Source organism: Salvelinus alpinus, chromosome 19 (genome assembly GCF_045679555.1).
Source record: "Salvelinus alpinus chromosome 19, SLU_Salpinus.1, whole genome shotgun sequence".
Lineage (NCBI taxonomy): Eukaryota > Metazoa > Chordata > Actinopteri > Salmoniformes > Salmonidae > Salvelinus > Salvelinus alpinus.
In genome coordinates this window covers 32,270,852-32,293,616 of record NC_092104.1, presented here as the reverse complement: position 1 = coordinate 32,293,616, position 22,765 = coordinate 32,270,852, and the positions used below count along the sequence as shown (strand labels likewise).

The 22,765-nt window shown below is 41.1% G+C and overlaps 1 protein-coding gene across 2 annotated transcripts in view; it reads right to left on the bottom strand.

Moving 5' to 3' along the window:
• Positions 1 to 574: 574 nt before the first annotated feature.
• Positions 575 to 22,765, bottom strand: part of clip1a (CAP-GLY domain containing linker protein 1a) — a 51,159-nt gene continuing 28,968 nt past the window's right edge. Inside the window, exons 14-26 of one of the 2 annotated variants that reach the window (XM_071353067.1) lie at positions 22,565 to 22,730; positions 22,127 to 22,342; positions 16,063 to 18,738; positions 15,312 to 15,449; positions 14,612 to 14,718; positions 12,628 to 12,742; positions 12,438 to 12,490; positions 7,096 to 7,213; positions 4,689 to 4,839; positions 4,549 to 4,601; positions 3,821 to 3,826; positions 1,834 to 1,961; positions 575 to 1,591 (exon numbers count right to left, since the gene is read on the bottom strand). In XM_071353067.1, the coding sequence (XP_071209168.1) occupies positions 1,360 to 1,591; positions 1,834 to 1,961; positions 3,821 to 3,826; positions 4,549 to 4,601; positions 4,689 to 4,839; positions 7,096 to 7,213; positions 12,438 to 12,490; positions 12,628 to 12,742; positions 14,612 to 14,718; positions 15,312 to 15,449; positions 16,063 to 18,738; positions 22,127 to 22,342; positions 22,565 to 22,730 (4,159 nt within the window). In that variant the 3' untranslated portion in view covers positions 575 to 1,359. The remainder of the gene's footprint in view (positions 1,592 to 1,833; positions 1,962 to 3,820; positions 3,827 to 4,548; positions 4,602 to 4,688; positions 4,840 to 7,095; positions 7,214 to 12,437; positions 12,491 to 12,627; positions 12,743 to 14,611; positions 14,719 to 15,311; positions 15,450 to 16,062; positions 18,739 to 22,126; positions 22,343 to 22,564; positions 22,731 to 22,765) is intronic. The other variant, XM_071353068.1, reaches the window with a different exon arrangement.

Below are 22,765 nucleotides of genomic sequence, written 5' to 3'. Positions count from 1 at the left end.
CAGGAGACGTGGAGGAGGCCGTAGGAGGGCAACAACCCAGCAGCAGGACCGCTACCTCCGCCTTTGTGCAAGGAGGAGCACTGCCAGAGCCCTGCAAAATGACCTCCAGCAGGCCACAAATGTGCATGTGTCAGCATATGGTCTCACAAGGGGTCTGAGGATCTCATCTCGGTACCTAATGGCAGTCAGGCTACCTCTGGCGAGCACATGGAGGGCATGGAGGGCTGTGCGGCCCCACAAAGAAATGCCACCCCGCTTCTACACCTGCATTGCTTGCTGTTTGGGGTTTTAGGCTGGGTTTCTGTACAGCACTTTGAGATATCAGCTGATGTAAGAAGGGCTATATAAATAAATTTGATTTGATCAAAATCACAAACTGAATCCCACTGAGATGTGGACAATGTGGTCTCTACTGCAGGACACAAAGCTGAAGTGCTTTAGATTAAGGATATGAGGCATCAGGTGTTGTGTGTATCTTTCTGTACTTGTCGGTCTCGCTACTGTAAAATAAGCATTCCTTTCATAGAGAAATTATCCTTATGAATGGTCAAAAGTAAGGTCCTTTCACATGAGCTCCTGCAAAAAACTTTAATTCATCCATAAATTAAATTTATTTTGTACAGATATTCAACATTCAAAAAGTTAGGTACAGAAATTCATAAGCATTATACCATCTGTTTACAATATTTTATTCTCTTAAATTATTTAATTAAGCAATGTTCTTGTCAAGGCCACTTAAAAAAGAACCAAGGATTTTAAACTGAGGAGAAATAGAGTGTGTGCAGTCCTTTAGGTTTGTTTAGCGGTTTCAACCTTGACCACGATCCCACTGTCCCATTCTGCCGAGGTTAGGTCTTTTTTACTGAAAGTCAACCAGCGTTGGGTTTCACTGTTCCAACACTTCCAGTCAGCAGGAGCCAGCCATGCCCCTCTGCATACCTTTCCACCACACAATTATCACACCGACAAGGCAACCTTTTTCAAAGTATAAAGTATGCTCAAGCTTAAAAAAATAAACTATAGCCTCTCATCTTATGCACACTGAAGAGGATAGCAAACAAACCGTGGATTTTATTTCAACACAAGTCCTTTACAATTCCCAATTAAAACCTTTTATCACAATACATATGCACTCCTGCACCTTTTACCAGTCAATGATGTGAACATAGTGTGGGTAGGGATAATTACGTTTATTGTTTTGAGAAAACATTCTCCCATAAGAGCGCTTAGGGGCTTGAGTAAGGGACTTTCTCCACAAACAAACATGTGGACAAACCCATACAGTAGAGAACTCCATGTGAATTTGATTCATGTGCAAAAGTTGAGATTGTGCCAAAGATGGTTCTCGAAGGCTTTAGATTAGAAGGTCTGGTCGTCGTTACAGGAGTCAGTCCAGTGGCCAAAGGCCTCACAGATGTCACAATAAGCTCTCTCCTCATCCTTACTGCCGTGGTAGGTGGTGTGGGGTGGGGAGTCCGGCATCTGCATCTGAGTGGGACAGTCTTCTGTATCATGGAGGTCGAAGCAGTCACAGATGTCACAGAAGAGCCTTGGTGGGACCTTCTTTTTTGAAGGGCCTTTGTTAAAACCGCTGAGAAGATGGTGGGAGACATACAGGGTCAGGGTGTCAGCATGTACATTAAACTAGACAAATGGAAAAGTACTTTACAGGGGAGGGGACAAACTAAGACTGATGAAATGTTAAGATAGAAATAATGCTTCATGCTCTGAACTAGCTTCATGAAATTAACCAAAAAAAAAAGCATGAGGTTAGTTTGGGCTTTAACTTGTCTGACTCAGGGTTACAGTTTAAGAGCATCGGAGAAGGCTGACCCGTCATAGTTGTCAAGCTCGCTTGCATTATTCCCATTGAGGGCAGCCTCTGCCATCTTCTCCAGCTTGCCTGTAAGTTCCTCATTCTTCTTCTGCAGGTCCACGATAACCGAGTTCAGGAACTCAATCTGTCCCAGACAAGACGGGATATCACAGACATTGCCACAGTTCAGTAAAAAATAAATGTGACATGTAACTTACAACTATTGGACACATGAACAACAGGTCATCCAACTTTATCCACATCTCATTGAGTGCCAATATCACACAAGCAGTTAGTAAATTCACCCCTTTCCCCAACCCACCATGCTACAAGAACAGTGAACCACAACCTTCACCAATGTGCTTGGCCAGTTCCTATGTTGTGAAAACAAACCCCACATCCTGGCTTGAGCATGGGAAAGGGTAATGAGGGCGACACTGAACAGTACAACTCTGGATCATCCACCATGAGAAATTGTGGCATCAAGGCATGTCAATTTGCTGGAAAGCATACTCTGATAAATGTCCTTTATGAATAGGATATGAGAAAAGAATGTAACCCCTGAAAGCTATTGTAAATAAATCCTTTGAAGTTTTTGCAGAGGTTTTAGTCGCGCAATTTTACATCCAACTTAGATGTTTGGTGCAGTATTTCTCAAGTGAAAACATTTGCATAGAAACGAGTAGTCTCTCGTTGAATGAAAACAAACAATTAAAGAATGCCTAATGTTGACCAATCACCAACGAAGGGGCATATACGTCGGCTTCAGAACTTCTGCTTTCCTCAAGAAAATAACACAAACAGCAAAAAAAAACTCTTTGCCGAAGACCAAAACAAACAAAAATGTCACAAAATGTTGTCATAACATACACTGGAGTGTACAAAACACCTGCTCTTTCCATGTGTTACGGGATTTTTGTGTTTAATGACTAAAATATGTATACATTTGACTTAGAATTATAACCAAACAGAATACTACTATATTACTGTAAGAATGAATCTTATTATAATCATAATGTTGAATGTTATGTGTTCCTTGTTAGAAAGAATGGGTTTATCTTCAGACAGGCTAGAATGATGTCTCTACACAGGGAGGGGAAAGACCTTGGGTTGGTTGCAGATAGTTTAACAGGTGGCAGACAGTAATGAGAACTCGAACTGTATTGCCATTGTATTCTAGAGGAGGATGGACATTAAAACCTATGACATCATCTTTATTATATAACCTGATGTAAATTGTACTATGATTCAGTACTCTCGAGAATAAACGCTATTGATTGATTGATTTTAAGACTGGTTTCTGTCCATTTAATGCTGATAATTATCCTACAAATTCTTATTTATGGGCAGAGTGTTTTAATTGAATTGGTTGATAAACATAGGAATTAAATTCCTTTAACACCATGACACACAATGACCAGGTGAATCCAGGTGAAAGCTATGATCCCTTATTAATGTCATCTGTTAAATCCACTTCAAAACAGTGTAGATGAAAGATAGGAGACGGGTAAAGAAGGATTTTTTACGGTACGGGTAAAGGACAATTAAAACATGGATTGTGCATGTGTCATTCAACTAGGAAAGAAAATATTTAAGTGCCTTTGAACAGGGTATGGTAGTAGGTGCCAGGTGCACAGGTTTGAGTGTGTCAAGAACTGTAAAGCTGCTGGGTTTCTCACGCTCAACAGTTCCCTTTGTGTATCAAGAATGGTCCAATACCCAAAGGACATCTGGCCAACTTGACAACTGTGGGAAGCATTCGAGTCAACATGGGCCAGTATCCCTGTGGAACACTTGACAACTCGAGTCCATGCCCTGACGAATTGAGGCTTGAAACTGTTTCGAATGGGACGCCTTTAGGAGACGACCAGAAATGTAAATCAACAGGAACGTTCAGGAATTATTTTTCAGAACATAGAACAGCACAGACAGAACAGGAACCGAGGGGAAATCTACAGACAAATAGACATGCATGAGTGGAGCTGATGAAAAACAGTAACAAACCGCTGCCTGATTTCCGGGTAGCATGGCCAACATCAGTGACAGAGGAGGAAGGAGGTAAATGAGGAAGTGGAGATGGAGGAGACAAAACAGATCAAAATTAGGACCCACCTAATGGCAGACAATAGATTCAAGTCATCACTGACAGCTGTAAAAATACTAAAACAACCTAAGAGATAATAGTGGGTAGGCAAGCATTACAGCTTCATCACTGTACAACCTCTGACAAACCTATTCAAAGCCTGTGACAGTAAGTTAAGGGATAAAGACAGGTCTACATGGTAAGCAACTTCCAAGCTCATTATTGTTTTTGGTTAAAGCTGTTTGAGGCATCTCAGCACACCTGTGATAAAACAGCTTCCTAAATCAATTGTCAGAGGTTCTCCTGTGAGTTGAAATAAATTCTGTACACTGCCAGTCATGGACTTTGCAGACATTGACATGAGCAAAATTGCATTAATTTAGAGGGAATTTCCATAACACTGATAGTATGAAAGTTGCCATTGTCGTAGTATGCTAAGCAACCACAGCATGTCATATGGCAATAGTATGGAAACATATCTTAAATTAATGCACAAGTACGACTTAGGTTAGGTACTTCTTACACAATCTTGCCAAACACACAATGAAACACTGTACATATCAATAAATAACCCACTGAATGACATACCCAAGCGGTCTCTTATTCACCCGTTTTTTCTAAATTGGTCCATTATAAAAGGAATGTATACCTGGCTTTCTGCAGTCTCCTTGTTCTCCCTTAGTTGATTCAGAGCTGCGTCACCTGAAGGGAAAACATGCATATAAAGCATTCAGTGACAGTGAAGTTCAATCTGTAGACATGAGTTAAGCTTCAACTACCCAGTCATACCTGAGGAGCTGGTAACAGTATCCTGTCCTCCTGAAAGGCTCTTCTCCAGGCTCTGAACATGCTCCTGTAGCCGCGCCTTGTCCTTCTCCAGTAACAGGACAGTAAACTTCAGTGTCTTCGCTGTGGCGCTCTCCCCACGCAGCACTGATAACTGCTCAGAGGTTAAAAATAAAATAAAAAAATATGTCATATACATTAGACAATGGATATACAGTTGAAGTCGGAAGTTTACATACACTTAGGTTGGAGTCATTAAAACTCATTTTTCAACCACTCCACAGATTTCTTGTTAACAAACTATAGTTTTGGCAAGTCGGTTAGGACATCTACTTCGTGCATGACACAAGTCATTTTTCCAAAAATAGTTTACAAACATATTATTTCACTTATAATTCACTGTGTCACAATTCCAGTGGGTCAGAAGTTTACATACACTACGTTGACTGTGCCTTTAAACAGCTTGGAAAATTGCAGATAATGATGTCATGGCTTTAGAAGCTTCTGATAGGCTAATTGACATCATTTGAGTCAATTGGAGGTGTACCTGTGGATGTATTTCAAGGCCTATCCTCAAACTCAGTGCCTCTGCTTGACATCATGGGAAAATCTAAAGAAATCAGCCAAAACCTCAGGAAAGAAATTGTAGACCTCCACAAGTCTGGTTCATGCTTGGGAGCAATTTCGTTCGTCTGTACAAACAATAGTATGCAAGTATAAACACCATTGGACCACGCAGCCATCATACCGCTTAGTAAGGTTCTGTCTCCTAGAGATGAACGTACTTGGGTGCGAAAAGTGCGAATCAATCCCAGAACAACAGCAAAGGACCTTGTGAAGATGCTGGAGGAAACAGATACAAAAGTATCTATATCCACAATAAAACGAGTCCTATATCGACATAACCTGAAAGGCCGCTCAGCAAGGAAGCCACTGCTCCAAAACCGCCATTAAAAAAGCCAGACTACGGTTTGCAACTGCACATGGAGAAAAATACCGTACTTTTTGGAGAAATGTCCTCTGGTCTGATGAAACAAAAATAGAACTGTTTGGCCATAATGACCATCCTTATGTTTGGAGAAAAAAGGGGGAGGCTTGCAAGTCGAAGAACACCATCTCAACCGTGAAGCACGGGTGTGGCAGCATCATGTTGTGGGGGTGCTTTGCTGCAGGAGGGTCTGGTGCACTTCACAAAATAGATGGCATCATGAGGATGGAAAATGATGTGGATATATTGAAGCAACATCTCAAGACATCAGTCAGGAAGTTAAAGCTTTGTCGCAAATGGGTCTTCCAAATGGACAATGACCCCAAGCATACTTCCAAAGTTGTGGCAAAATGGCTTAAGTACAACAAAGTCAAGGTATTGGAGTGGCCATCACAAAGCCCTGACCTCAATCCTATAGAACATTTTGGGCAGAACTGAAAAAGCATGTGCGAGCAAGGAGGCCTACAAACCTGACTCAGTTACACCAGCTCCGTCAGGAGCAATGGGCCAAAATTCACTCAACTTATTGTGGGCTACCCGAAACATTCAACCCAAGTTAAACCGTTTAAAGGCAATGCTACCAAATACTAATTGAGTGTATGTAAACTTGTGACCCACTGGGAATGTGATGAAAGAAATAAAAGCTGATATAAATCATTCTCTCTACTATTATTCTTAAAATAAAGTGGTGATCCTAACTGACCTAAAGACAGGGACTTTTTACTAGGATTAAAATGTCAGGAATTGTGAAAAACTGAGTTTAAATGTATTTGGCTAAGGTGTATGTAAACTTCAGACGAAAAATATAAACGCAAAATGCAACAACTTCAATTTTGTTTTGGCCCTAATCTATTCTCTAAAATGATATTGAGGCAGATTATGGTACAGAAATGAACATTCAATTCTCTGGCAATAGCTCCGGTGGACATTCCTGTAGTCAGCATGCCAATTGAACGCTCCCTCAAAACTTGACATCTGTGGCATTGTGTGACAAAACTGCACATTTTAGAGTACCTTTTCTTGGCCCCAGCACAAGGTGCACCTGTGTAATGATCATGCTGTTTAATCAGCTTCTTGATATGCCACACCTATCAGGTGGATGGATTATCTTGGCAAAAGAGAACTGCTCACTAACAGGGATGTAAACAAATTAGTGCACAGAATTTGAGAGAAATAAGCTTTGCGTGTGTATGGAACATTTTGGGGATCTTTAATTTCAAACATTAGACCAACACTATACATGTTGCGTTTATATTTTTGTTCAGTGTAGTATGCAAATGATGAAAAACAATGTACTGAAAATGAACTCAAGTTCTAATAAGACTAGTCCAATGCTTTTTGGCTTAGAATTAGTGCCAGGGAGCCTGCCATGAGGCTAGGGAATTAAAATGTCTAGAAATAGGGAAGAGCACCAATTCTTACCTCACTCATCAGGGTCTCCAGCTCCTGATCCTTCTCAGAGATCAAGGCGCTGCTTTTATGGATGGACTTCTGGAGGGAGGCTTTCTCCTCATCTAACTGTTTCTTCATTGTGGTCTCTCTGTCAAGAGCAAAACAAAATTATGATATAGTCATGAGTTTAACCACTCCAAAAGGGAATAGTGAAGCATTGACCATGCATAATCTGAGTGAACCCTAATGTCTACTGGAGTACCACCAGCAGCCGACTGGTTTCTTAAGTTCGGTTAAAAGGTGCACTATGAAGAAATCCCTCCGCCATTTCCTGGTTGTAAAAATTCTAATAGTTTGCTTAATTTCAGTTTATGTGACAATGGGAAGCATAGTAATAGTGCACATAGAACAGTTACCACTTCTTAGACTTGCTTTCAAAGAGAATGACAGATCTATAACTCACATTTCTATGTGAATTTGGTCGGGTCGCCCAAAACGTTGCTGCTTTAAAAACTCCATCTTTATATATACACATAGAATGGTGCTTTTGAAACTTTAATTCAGTACCGGTACCCCCTGTATTTAGCCTCATTATTGTTACTTTTTATTTCATTTTTTATTTCATTTCGTAAATATTTTCTTAACTATTTCTTGAACTGCATCGTTGGTTAACCTCTTAGGGATCCCTTAAGCTCGAATCCCGCTCGAATCCTGTTACCGGGATAGATTTGACAACATCCGGTGAAATTGCAGCGCACCAAATTCAAACTACAGAAATATGAATATTTAACATTCATATAAATACAAGTGTAATACATCAAAATAAAGCTTAACTTCTTGTTAATCCAGCCGCTGTGTCAGATTTCAAAAAGGCTTTACTGCGAAAGCACACCATGCGATTATCTGAGGACAGCGCCCCGCATACAAAAACATGAAAACCATTTTGCAACCAGGCAGGTGCGACACTAAAGTCAGAAATAGCAATATAATAAATGCCTTACCTTTGAAGATTTATCTTTTTGCAATCCCAAATGTCTCACAATCCCAAATGTGACATAATGAATGGTCATTTTGTTTGAGAAATTCCTTCTTTATATCCCCAAAATGTCAATTTATTTGGCGTGTTTGATTCAGAAATACACAGGTTCCAACTCGCCCAACATGACTACAAAGTATCTAATAAGTTACCTGTAAACTTGGTCCAAACATTTCAAACAACGTTTCTAATGCAACCTCAGGTACCCTAAAACCGGAGAAAAATAACAAAAGACTGTCTGAGTGACACATGGAAAGAATAGGACTACTTCTTTATTTCTCAAAGAAAAACATCGAACAATTTCTAGAGACTGTTGACATCTAGTGGATGCCATAGGAACTGCAAGCTGAGCCCTAAAAATCAGGTTTCCCATAGAAAAGCATTGGAAAACACAATGACCTCAAAAATAAAAAATTCCCTGGATGGATTGTGTTTCACCTGCCAAATCAGTTCTGTTATACTCACAGACATTATTTTAACAGTTTTAGAAACTTCAGAGTGTTTTCTATCAAATACTACCATGCATATCCTAGCTTCTGGGCCTGAGTAACAGGCAGTTTACTTTGGGCACGCTTTCATCCGAACGTGAAAATACTGCCCCCTAGCCCAAAGAGGTTTTAAGGGCTTGTAAGAAACATTTCCACTGTAAGGTTGTATTGTTGCTGTTGTATTCGGCGCATGTGACAAATCAAATTTGAAGTGGTTTGGAGTCTACCGTTTAGCTTGAAAAAATATATAAATACAGTTCCCTTAGAAAGTATTCATACCCCTTGACTTACTCCACATTTTGTTGTTACAGCCTGAACTCAAAATGTATTTTCTCACCCATCTACACACAATTCCCCATAATGACAGTGATTCTTTTAAAAGAAATTTTAGCAAATTTATTGAAAAAGAAATACAAAATCACATTGACATAAGTATTCACACCCATTGACTAGGCTACTAAAAAATGTGCTCAGGTGCATATCATTTCCTTTGATCATCATCGAGATGTCACTACAACTTGATTAGAGTCTACTTGCGGCCAATTCAATTGTTTAGACATGATTTAGAAGGAAAAACACCGGTCATTATAAAGGTCCCACAGTTGACAGTGCATGTCAGAGCAGAAACTATACCATGAAGTCCGAGGAACTATCCGTAGATCTCAGGGAGATTTGTGATGAGGCATACAGTGCATTCGGAATGCATTCAGACCCCTCTACTTTTCCCACATTTTGTTACGTTAGTCTTATTCAAAATTGATTAAATTGTAAAAAGCTACGCCACCCCCTTGAATTCTGCCAAAAGGCACCTAAACGGCTCTCAGACCATGAGAAACAAGATTCTCTGGTCTGATGAAACCAAGATCGAACTCTTTGGCCTGAATGCCAAGCTTCACGTCTGGAGGAAACCTGGTACCATCCCTATGGTGAAGCGCGGTGGTGGCAGCATCATGCTGTGGGGATGTTTTTCAGCGGCAGGGACTGAGATACTAGTCAGGATCGAGGGGAAAATGAACGCTCCCCATCAAACCTGACAGAGCTTGAGAGTATCTGCAGAGAAGAATGGAAGAAACTCCTCAAATACAGGTGTGCCAAGCTTGTAGCGTCCTACCCAATTAGACTTGAGGCTGTAATCGCTGATAAAGATGCTTGAAGAAAGTACTGAGTAAAATGTCTGAATACTTATGTAAATGTGACATTTATTTTAATAAAATTAGCTAACATTTTTTAAATCCTGTTTTTGTTGCGTTGTATGTAGATTGATGAGGGGAAAAAACAAAATCATCAATTTTAGAATAAGGCTTTAACGTACCAAAATGTGGAAAAAGTCAAGGGGTCTGAATACTTTCCGAATGCACTGTATATCTGGGGAAGGGTATAAAACAACTTCTAGAGTGTTGAAAGTTTCCAAGAGCACAGTCGTTTCCATCATTGGGAAATTGGAATAATATGGAACTACCCAGACTCTGCCTAGAGCTGGTTGTCTGACCAAACTCAACAACCGGGCAAGAATGACCTTGGTCAGGGAGGTGACCAAGAACTCAAAGACCACCAGAACTACAGAGATCCTTAGCTGAGATGGGAGAACCTGCCAGAAGGACAACAGTCTGTAGCACTTCACCAATCTGGGCTTTATGGGAGAGTGGCCAGACAGAAGCCACTCCTGAGAGAATGGCACACGACAGAGCGCCTGGAGTTTGCAAAAAGGCACGTGAAAGATAGTCTGATGAGACAAAACTAACTCTTTGGCCTGAAAGGAAATCGGTATGTCTGGAGAAAACCAGGCACAATTCATCACCCGTCAAACACCATCCCTACCGTGAAGCATGGTGGTAGCAGTATCATGCTATGTGGATACTTTTCAGTGGCATGGACTGGGAGACCGGTAAGGATAGAGGGAACAATGAATGGAGACAAATACAGGCAAATCGTTGATGAGAACCTGCTTCAGAGTGAAAACGACCATAGACTGGGGGCAAAGATTTACATTCCAACAGGACAATGACCCCACGCATACAGCCAAAGCAATGCTGGAATGGTTTCAGAACAAGAATGTGAAAGTCGTTGAGTGGCCTAGCCAAAGCTCAGACATGAATCCCATTGAAAATACGTGGAAATACTTGAATATTGCTCTTCACTGCCACTCCCCATCTTATTTAACAGAGCTTGAGAAAATCCCCAAATCCAGATGCGCAAAGATAATACAGACATACCCAAGACGATGGAAAGCTGTAATCGCCACCAAAGTTGCTTCTACAAAGTATTGACTTAGGGTTGTGAATATTTATGTCAATTATATACTTCATTTTCAATACACTTGTGAAAAAAAAAAAAAAATGTAATCCATTTTGAATTCAGGCTCAAACAACAAAATGTGGAATAAGTCAAGGGGTATAAATAATTTGAAGGCACTGTAAATATACTGTGATGACAAAAAGCAAGTGAATTAGAGGGATTACTCATTGAACAGCAACCTCTCTATGGTAACAGAGTCAAAACATGTTAGAATCACCTTTGGGAGAGATTACAGCTGTGAGTCTTTCTGGGAAAGTCTATAATAGCTTTCCACACCTGGATTGTGCAATATTTGCCCATTCTTCTCAAAATTCTTCAAGATTTGTCAAATTGGTTGTTGATCATTGCTAGACAACCATTTTCAGATCTTGCCAAAGATTTTCACGCAGATTTCAGTTAAAACTAACTTGGCCACGCAGGAACATTCACTGTCTTCTTGGTCAGCAACTCCAGTGTATATTTGGTCTTGTGTTTTAAGTTATTGTCCTGCTGAAAGGTGAATTAATCTCCCAGTGTCTGGTGGAACGCAGACAACCAGGTTTTCCCTCTAAGATATCTGTGCTTCGCTCCATTCCGTTTATTTTTTATCCTGAACATTCAGTCCTTAGCAATTACATGCAGCCATCACTATGCTTGAAAATAGAGAGTGGTACTCAGTAATGTGTTGTATTAGATTTGCCTCGAACATAAAACGTATTCAGCACAAAAAGTTAATGGCTTTGACACATTTTTTGTAGTATTACTTTAGCACCTTTTTATTGTGTACAGGCTTCCTTTTTTTCATGTTCACAATGTTGTTGAGCCATCCTCAGTTACCTCCCATCACAGCCATTAAAAACTCTAACGGTTTTAAAGTCCCCGATGGCCTCATGGTGAAATCCCTGAGCGGTTTCCTTCCTCTCCGGCAACTGAGTTAGGAAGGACGCCTGTATCTTTGTAGTGATTGGGTGTATTGAATCACCATCCAAAGTGTAATTAATAACTTAAACATGCTCAAAGGGATATTCAATATATGCTTTAAAAATGTGTTTTACCCATATGTGCCCTTCTTTGCGAGGCATTCGAATACCTCCCTGGTCTATGTGGTTGAATCTTTTGTTTGAAATTCACTGCTCGACCTTACAGATAATTGTATGTGTGGGGTACAGCGACGAAGTAGACGTTCCAAAATCATGTAAACACTATTATTGCACACAAGAGAGTCCATGCAACTTAAGCAATTTGTTTGTCCTTAACATATTTAGGCACGCCATAAAGGGGTTGAATACTTATTGACCCAAGACATTTCAGCTTCTCATTTTTAATTAATGTGTAAAAAAAGGCAAAAGAGGATGTTAGCAGACAGAGTATGTAGACAGAGCACAAACATTACATGCCACGTTGATGAATGGAAAAGTGATGCAAACATCCATGCTTAATTGCAGAACTGTTGGGAGTGTCTATTTTCGACTAGAAACGGCAAACAATTTTCGGACACTTGATTTGGATGGAAATGAAAACAGCATTATAGACACGGCTAGCTAAATACACCATGTTTCTACACAGTTTCTCACCTCTGCTTCATTTCTTGCAACTGTTTATTGAGCTTGGACCGCTGAGCTTCCAGCTAAGAAAAAAGAACATACATTATAGGATGAATTGCTTGGTTGGAAAGTTGTAGTAATTCAATGTAAATGTTACATTCTTAAAATCTAGAGGCAGTTTGAGGGAGGAGGTAACACATCAGTAGTCCAGTGGTGGTACCTTCTGCTGGCCACTGGTCTCCTTCTTGCTGCTGCCAAGCTCCTTGGTCAGCTTGTTGTTCTCCTCCTGTAAGGCCACCAGGGACTTCACAGAGGCAGCTTGCTTCAGCTCATCACTAAACACACACATTATTATAGTTCAGTAAAAATTCTTATCTCAGATATTTGGGTCTTGAGGTTGGGTATGAAGACAATGTCTGACACTTCAATGTCTGAATATTTAAAGTCTGAAGACTGTTGAGAGCAATGAGCTACCCAGTGTGTGCATGTGTGTAATGTATTTTCACCCAGAATAAGAATGTCAGAGCGAGGACAATTAAAAGCATGGAGTAAAGAAAGCAAGTTTGCATTTCTTTTAAGTAAATCTATTAAGAAAAATAAATAAATCAAGACAGGTTCAATAATTATCCTAGCGATCAACTGCATTTAACTGCTCCCTGCATCAAGGGTTAATTACCGCGATAGTACCCCCTCTGCCCCAACCCCGCTGTCGGATGTTGGCACTGAGCCAGGACCTGCCAGATAGATACACAGCTGACTATCAAGGCCCACCTGACAAACATTGAGAAAATATTCAACAGGGATATTCCATTGATGACAAATGGAAGGTAGGGCTAGTAAGGAAATTATCTGGGCTGCTGTGATGGTCTTCACACATACAGTGCATTCCGAAAGTATTCAGACCTTCATTTTCTCCACATTTTGTTAAGTTACAACCTTATCCTAAATGTATGTATGTATGTATGCATGTATATATTTTTTTGTTGCCCTGATCAAATCTACACACAATACCCCATAATGACTAAGCGAAAACAGGTTTTGTGAAATACCTTATTTACATAAGTATTCAGACCCTTTGCGATAAGACTCGAAATTGAGCTCAGTTGCATTCTGTTTCCATTGATAATCCTTGAGATGTTTCTACAACTTGATTGGAGTCCACTTGTGGTAAATTCATAAATTCATTTGAACAGGGCAGCACGGCTGGCCCTTAAATGTACAGGGAGAGCTAATATTAACAATATGAATGTAAATCTCTCATGGCTCAAAGTGGAGGAGATATTGACTTCATCATTACTTGTTTTTGTTAGAAGTGTTAACATGCTGAAAGCACCGAGGTGTCTGTTTAAACTACTAGCACACAGCTTGGACACCCATGCATACCCCACAAGACATGCCACCAAGGGTCTCTTCACAATCCCCAAGTCAAGAACAGACTATGGGAGGCGCATTGTACTACATAGAGCCATGGCTACATGGGGGAATGATGCATGCAGTAGAATCAGATAAGACACACACACATAAGACACACACGTGCACATTGTATTGTAAATATGTGGTGGTGGAGTGGTGGCCTGAGTGAACACATTGAATGGGTTGGGTAAGGTGTTATGACAGTTACATACATACAGTTTAAAATACTACATGACATATGTTGCTGGATCCCAGGAAGTGTAGCTGCTGCATGGGGATCCATAATAAACACAAAAATGTAACCCGTTGGCCTGAATGCAAAGCGTTATGTCTGGAGAAAACTAGGCACAGCTCATCACCCATCTAACACCATCCCTACCATAACGCATGGTGGTGGCAGCATCATGCAATGGGGATGCTTTTCAGCAATGGGGACTGGTAAGGATAGAGGGAACAATTAAGAAAATCCACAAATCCAGATGGGTATGTCTGTATCAGCTATGCACAAGACAATCCAAAGCTGTAATCGCCACCAACAGTGCTTCTACAAATGATTGACTCAGGGATGTGAATACCTATGTAAATGCGATATTTCTTTATTTCATTTTCAATAAAATAGCTAAAATTTCAAAAAATGTTTTCACTGTCATTATGAGGTATTGTGTGTAAATCAAATTAATAATTTTAATTCAGGCTGTAACACACCAAAATGTGTAATGTGGAAAATCAAGGGGTATGAATACTTTCTGAAGACACTGTAGGCAAACACACACACACCACAGTATACTCACATCTCCTGGCACAGGCCGCTGATTTTCTGGTTCTCTGAGCTGAGCTGCTCTTTAGAAAGGTTGAGCTCCTCTTTGTATTTGGAATTCTGTTGCTTCAAGGAATCCAGCTGTGCAATAACAAAAAAACATAGATCACTTCTAATGTACTGTATATAATACAGATTGTTTGAATCCTGTGAAAGTTGAAGTTGAGCGCATTTTTCTCACTATAGCTTTCAGTCCCTAGTGAACTTTACTTGTGCCGGTATGAGTATTGAGAGTACATAAAGGACTGATGCAATTTCTTATTTTATGTTGAGCAATGAAATGAACAAAAAAAAGAAATACAATTTGAAATGATCAAATAAAAAAAATAAAAAATATGGGGCTGAAAAATCATGTTTAACGTGGAATTGGCTATGTGATCTTGGAGTGTGAGCATGCCAGCATCTGTAGCTAAAATTCTGTTTACATGCATCACTGTATTATACTGTGAATACTAACTTATAAAAGTGGTTTGCAAACATTACACCCCGAAAGCAAACTTCTGTTAAGTTTACAAGGAGCCCCTTCCACAGTCCTTAGTGAGAGCCCTATATGACAGTGACAAAGCCATCATTCCTCACCCATACAATTTCAACAATCTCCATACCTTATTGAAAATCCATGCTGCTCAACCACTATAGTATACCCCATCGGAGACATTACATACTCCATATACCTGATTGGTAATTTCCTGCTTGGCACTCCTGAACTCCTCCAGCAGAGACTGGGCCTCAATCTTCTCCTGCTGCAGAAGGCCCTTCTCTTGTATCAGCAACTCCACGACCTCAGCAGTCTTCCCTGAGGACTCCGCTGCCTAGGTAGTGAGGAAGAGGGGAGCATGTCAACCAGACATATTTAATGAAATACCTGTAACTTACTTGGATAGGGGTTGGTTGAGGTGAACCCCTATGTCCTGAGATATCATCATTCGATGGAGCCTTATTTTACACAGCCCAAATCAACTCTAACCAGAGGATCACTAAAGGATCACTCAATTTTCTCATATTATGCAGAATTAATTTGCATGCTTTGCATGTCAGTCATCCAAATCATTCCAAACCGGATTTTGAAGCTCTAGTGGGTTAGAATGATTTTTTCTCCTATGCAATTAGTGTAATCCTCAGGAATCATTGGAATGCCCACATCTACTACTACTACTTACTATTTTCAAACCAAATTCTAAGGGAGCGGATGTAACCATCTACCCCAACCAAGGAACTTCTCAAATCACGTTCTAAGCCCAAAGGAATTTACATTTCATAAATAAACTTTTCGCAATGGACTAGAAGCAAGAGAGCAGTTAGTAAAGGAGATTAAACAAAAATTAAGGTAAATAGAAGACCGGAGTAGCATGCAGTGAGGTTGAAACATGACCACAGCCAGCTCAACGTGAGGGTTAGTTACGGGGTTTGTTAGTAATGGAGTACCTCAAGCTGCTTGGAAAGAGCATTTTTTTGTTGAGCCTCAAGCTGGGTGACCTGCTGGGTGGCTTTGTCCCTCTCCTTGAGCAAGGCATCCTTCTGGACCTTCAGGTCTTCCAGGTTGGTGGCCATTTCTTCTCTGACCTTGGTAGACACAGATGCCTCCTCCACAGAGGCTTTGTGCTGTCCCTCCATCACTGCCTTCTCAGCACGTAGGGCCTGGGCATCTGCTTCAAGCTGTGTCTGGGTAACTTGCAGCTTCTCTACCTCCCCCATGAGCCTTGAGTATTCCCCATCCCTACTCTCTTGGCTGCTGTGGAGGGAGGAAAGGTCTTGCTCCAGGTGGGATTGCATAGCTAGGAGGTCTACCTTCTCCTTAGCCAGGGAGGAGACCTCGTTGACAAGCTTCTTCAGTCTGGCAGACAGGCATACTTGGTCTCCAGCCAAGTCACCCTTTTCTTGGTCCCTCTCCTTCAGCTGTGCCTTTAAGTTCTCAACCTCCCCAGCCAAGGCTTTTCTCTCCACTCCAATATGCTTAAGGTTGGCAGACAACTCATCCATGGCCTTCTCTCTGGTGACAGATTGTTGAGTGAGGTCCTGCACTTTGACTTGCATCTGGGCATTCTCCTCAAGCAGACCCTGTCTCTCACCTAACAATCCAGTGTGGGTTGTCTTAAGTTGCCCTAAATCACAACGCAAACTATTTCTCTCAGAGGCCATTGTGTCTCTTTCAACACAAACAGAGGCAACCTCTGCCTTCAGGTTGGATTCAGACTGCAGGAGAGTAATTTTTTCCTGTGTCAGAGTGAACAACTGTGTCCGTAAGTCCTCTCTCTCTCTGGAGAGGTCATCCTTTGCAGAGGACAGTTTACTTCGGTCACTTGCTTCAGTCTGCTGCTGCGATTCAAGAAGCATTTTTGCCTTTTCAAACAGAATCACTTTCACTTTGAACTCCTGGACCTGCAGAAGCAGATCCTCTTTGTCCTTCTGCAGGCTCTTGTTAAGCTCAGTCTGCTGGGAAAGCAGGAGATCCCTCTTTTTTGTTAGGGTATCGTTCTGCTGAATGAGTTCCAAACGCAGCTGCTCAGAGTTGCCTTTTAGTTCATGATGCTCCTCTGCAAGTTCAGTTTTGCTTTTTTCAAGGGCCTCCCTCTCTGAGCAAAGCTTCTGTAACTGTGCCTGTAGATCAACCATTTCTTTTTTCAAGGAAGCTCCCTCAGTCTCCACCTTTTCTATCTTCTGTTTTAATTCCTCCAGCAAGGACGTGAGGTTGGAGTTGGCTTGCTTCAGGTCATCATTGGCCGTAGAGGAGCTGTCCAGCTGGTCCTTCATACTGCGGATCTCACCTGCTAGCTTGTCACGCTCTTTTGTTAGAGTACACTTTTCAGAGATCTCCTTTGTGTGCTTTTCTTCCAGCTCTTCCTTTTCATGTACCAAACGGTCACTCTCCATGTTCTGCTTTTCCAGTGTTAATTCCATAGCCATCTTCTCTTTGCGTATGGAGTGTAGCGCCTTCTCAGTCTCTGCATTCTGGAGACAAAGTGCTTCCTTCTCCTCACCAAAAGATGACAACAGCTCTTTGACTTTCTCCTTAGAGGTTGCCACTTCCTCTGTAGAAAGTCTGAACTTCTCCTTTAACTCTTCTCTCTCCTTGATAAGTTCATCTTTCTCAGAACACACCTTTCGCTGGGTAGCAAGCAGGTCCTCTTTCTCCTGCAGGAGGTGAAGCCTCTCAGAGTCGGTAACCTCACTGCTGGTCTTGGACTGGTCCAGCATTTTGGCCAGGCTCATTTTTGAAGCATGTAGCTCGACCTTGTCACGGACAGACTTCTCAAGATCCTTCTTAGTGATATTCAGCTGATTTTGAAGCTCTGCATTCAAGGCTTGGAGGGCCTCTTTGTCAAAAATGGCAGCATTAATTTGAGTAAACATCTCCACTTTATCTTTGCCCAAGGTCTCTGTCTGTGCCTGCAGCTGAGTGTTTTTCAGATAGAAGTCTTCTTTTTCCAAGCTTAAAGACTGACACCTTGCCTGCAACTCCACATTCTTTGCATCAAGGGATTTCTTAGCATTTCTGGCTGCATCCCTCTCCAACAAAAGGCTATCCTTCTCAGAGGTCAGCTTCTCCCTGCTTTGCTTGAGCTCCTCCTGGAGCTCGTTCCTCTCCTCACAGGTCTTCTCATAGACCTCTGCAAGCAGCTTCCTCTTAGTTTCCTGCTGCAGGATCTCCTGTTGGTACTTCAAAAGGACCTCATGCTTCTCTGCATTTGCCTTTTGAAGCTCCTCAATTTGGGACTGACGCTCCGCTTCAGATTGACTGAGGGATTTGTTATTAGCCTGTGCCTCCTCAACAGCAACTCTAAGCTTTTCCACCTCTCTGGATAGTGAGGCATTCTCTCCATCTAGCTTCCGGTTGGTGGTGCAAAGTTCCTCCTGCTCTTTTGTGAGCTTGTCCCTCAGTGTCAGAAGTTCTTCAGTCTTACCTGAGAGCTCCTGGTGACTAGCCTCCGAGGCTGAGAGCTTGGCCTCGAGTTCGGAGAGTTGATTTTTGAGACTTCCTTTCTGAGCTTTGAAATCTGAGCTTTCCTTAGACATGTGCGCCAGCACTGAGATTTGCTTCTCCAGGTCTGTGGACAATCGCTCAATATGCTGCCCGGACGAGTCGAGCTCATCAGAAAGAAACTGAGGGAAAAAAGTTGAAAGAAAAAAATGGGCATATAAAAGGGAAAACAAAATAAGTCAAGCATTTTATTACAAAAGTTATAAAATGCAATTGGAAAAGTTAAGCTGGTGCAAGCATAAAAGACAGTTGGGAGAAAAAGAAACTTAAAGCTGACACCATGAAAACTTGAGAAAACATTGAAAACAGAGGTATACCAATGGAGTGCTTATGATTGCATGTGTATGTAGGTGTGTGTGTGTGTGCCTTCTAAGTGGGCTCTAATAATGATTCAGGTTTTCAATCAGTGTGCACCAGGTGAGGAGGAGTGTGTGCGTAATTGAGTACTTTCCATTGAGAATATATATATATTTTTTTACAAGTAGATAACCCTGTTTTAATTGTCTTATAATGTTTGTGCCACAAAATTCTGCCCTTTTGCATCCCTTTGATATTAAGTAGAAATTGTGCACCAATATTGCATTTTAAAATCCGTTATGTGACCAGAACTCGTTTATTATGGTCAAACTAGTGCAAAAGCAGGTGAGCTGGTTCTACACTTTTTGGCAATTTTCTGTTGTTTTGTGGTGTAAAACAGTGTGTCGAGCATAACACGTCAACCCTGTTACCCATAGACAGGCAATTTAAAAAAATATATATACAGTGTAAGTCAGAAGTTTACATACACTTAGGTTGGAGTCATTAAAACTTGATTTTCAACCACTCCACAAATTTCTTGTTAACAAACTATAGTTTTGGCAAGTCGGTTAGGACATCTACTTTGTGCATGACACAAGTAATTTTTTCAACAATTGTTTACAGAAAGATTATTTCACTGTATCACAATTCCAGTGGATCAGAAGTTTACATACACTAAGTTGACTGTGCCTTTAAACAGCTTGGAAAATTCCAGAAAATTATGTCACGGCTTTAAAAGCTTCTCATAGGCTAATTGACATAATTTGAGTCAACTGGAGGTGTACCTGTGGATGTATTTCAAGGCCTACGTTCAAACTCAGTGCCTCTTTGCTTGACATCATGGGAAAATCAAAAGAAATCAGTCAAGACCTCAGAAAAAACAAATTGTAGACCTCCACAAGTCTGGTTCATCCTTGGAAGCAATTTCCAAACGCCTGGAGGTACCACGTTCATCTGTACAAACAATAGTAAGCAAGTATAAACACCGTGGGACCACGCAGCCGTCATACTACTCAGGAAGGAGACGTGTTCTGTCTCCTAGAAATGAACGTACTTTGGTGCGAAACATGCTAATCAATCCCAGAACAACAGCAAAGGACCTTGTGAAGATGCTGGAGGAAACAGGTACAAAAGTATCTATATCCACAGTAAAACGAGTCCTATATCGTCAGAACCTGAAAGGCCGCTCAGCAAGGAAGAAGCCACTACTCCAAAACCAGCATAAAAAAGCTAGACTGCGGTTTGCAACTGCACATGGAGAAAAATACCGTACTTTTTGGAGAAATGTCCTCTGGTCTGATGAAACAAAAATAGAACTGTTTGGCCATAATGACCATCCTTATGTTTGGAGGAAAAATGGGGAGGCTTGCAAGCCGAAGAACATCATCCCAACCGTGAAGCACGGGGGTGGCAGCATCATGTTGTGGGGGTGCTTTGCTGCAGGAGGGACTGGTGCACTTCACAAAATAGATGGCATCTTGAGGAAAGAAAATTGTGGATATATTGAAGCAACATCTCAAGACATCAGTCAGGAAGTTAAAGCTTGGTCACAAATGGGTCTTCCAAATAGACAATGACCCCAAGCATACTTCCAAAGTTGTGACAAAATGGCTTAAGAACAACAAAGTCAAGGTATTAGAGTTGCCATCACAAAGCCCTGACCTCAATCCCATAGAAAATTTGTGGGCAGAACTGAAGAAGCATGTGCGAGCAAGGAGGCCCACAAACCTGACTCAGTTACACCAGCTCTGTCAGGAGTATTGGCCAAAATTCACCCAACTTATTGTGGGAAGCTTGTGGAAGGCTACCTGAAACGTTTGACCCAAGTTAAACAATTTAAAGGCAATGCTACCAAATACTAATTGAGTGTGTGTAAACTTCTGACCCACTGGGAATGTGATGAAAGAAATAAAAGCTAAAATAAACCATTCTCTCTACTATTATTCTGACATTTCACATTCTTAAAATAAAGTGGTGATCCTAACTGACCTAAAACAGGGACATGACATTTAGGATTAAAATGTCAGGAATTGGGAAAACTGAGTTTAAATGTATTTGGCTAAGGTATATGTAAACTTCCGACTTCAACTGTACATTGTGAAGCTTGTATTCAATTGCCCCTCCTTGTTGCACACAAGAAGATACCATTCCCCCTGTCACAAGGGGTTTATGGCTGATTTAAGATTAAATCGTCAACCCCGTTACGGTCAACTCTGTTACTTTACTTGGCACTTAAAAATACACATATTATAGTAAATGGGAAAACATGTTTTTTTTATTGAGTTGAAGATGTGTTCTTCATGACAGAATGTTAAAATTAGGTGAAATAAAAAGCTTTTTTTCAACAAATTACGCTACCAAAAAGGGATTGAAATTGTGGAACAACCCATAAATGGTGAGCACAGACTGAAGCCCTACACTTTACATACCGGCTACTCATCGTGAAACGACACTAATTAAACCACTAACAATTATGTGGTTACTACATCCAGTTAATCAAGATTATTGAAGCATGAATTAAAATGTCAACATCAGTTTTTTTTATATCTAAGGTGTGCCTCTGCTTTCAAAGTAGGCCCTAAAACCACACCACAACATAGCCACACAGTCAATGCTGAAATGAAGATGGTGCATATATGACAACAAATATGATATATTACATGGTGCAATGGGCTTGAATAAACAGTTATTATCAAAAAGCAATAATATGAGCAGATAAAACACTAACATGAATTTTTGGTGTTTTTTTTTATGAATTCAAAGAATGAGGTCACTGTGCTATGCCATAATTGTTCTAACAGTCAACCTTTCATGAAAGTAATACGGACTTCAGCTACTTCTTACCTTCCTTCCTCCTTCATACAGTATGATTACTACCCAGACATTAGAAGTGAGGTGGTCTAATTACCATCAAGTGAATATCAAACCTAACCATAGACCACTTCAGGAAACACTTTATTTGACTTGGAAACAACATAGTCAAATGGTAACGACATAATAATAGCCAAGTCATTTCTGTACTGTAAAATAAGGTGCTACTGACATCTCTTACAGAAAGTGGATAGGACTACACTGGAAAAATTATCTCACTTAATACTTCAGTCAACCTAAAGAAACCTAACGCGAAGCAGCACGATTTTTTTGTACAAAAAGGCAGCTCCTCCTGAGAACATTAAACATGGTGGTCCTGATAATTATATGGTGGGTGCTCACCTGAGCCTTCTCTTTGTAAGGCTGCAGCTCAGTCACCAGCCTCTCCAGCTCCTGGGCCTTCTCCCTGGAGACACTCAGCTCCTGCTTGGTCTTGTCAGCCTGACCCTGCAGCTCCTGGAGCTGCTTGGCATGGTGCTCTGAGGCCTCAGACAGGGCCTTCTGCTGGGAGGTTTGAAGATCCTTGGCCTGGGCCTCACCCTGCTGCAAACTCTTCTCCTACACACAACATAAAATGAAGGAGACAGTAACTAACAGCAATCATTTGCTGTTTGGTAGGGGGACAGTGGTAGATTATTTCAGTGTTTGGGTTAGAGACAGTAAAACGTCTATTCCTGAAAAATGTAGGCCGTTTTACAACAAACCTCTTCTCTTTACATCTAATCATCTACTTTATCCCAATCATCAACATCTCAAAGCCATCTCTGGATTTTCAATCACCAGTTGTGTGATTTTCCCCTGCAGGTTGCTTAGCTGGCCCTGATGCTCGTCTCTGGCCCCCTTCAGCTCCTGCTCCTTCTGGGCAACTTCCTGCTGTTGTTGCTCCTCAGAACATGCAGCCCGGTCCTTCTCCTCTGCGAGTTGGGTCTGTAACTCTTCCAGCCTCCTGGTAAAGGGGAAGGAGGGGGAGATCAATCTCTG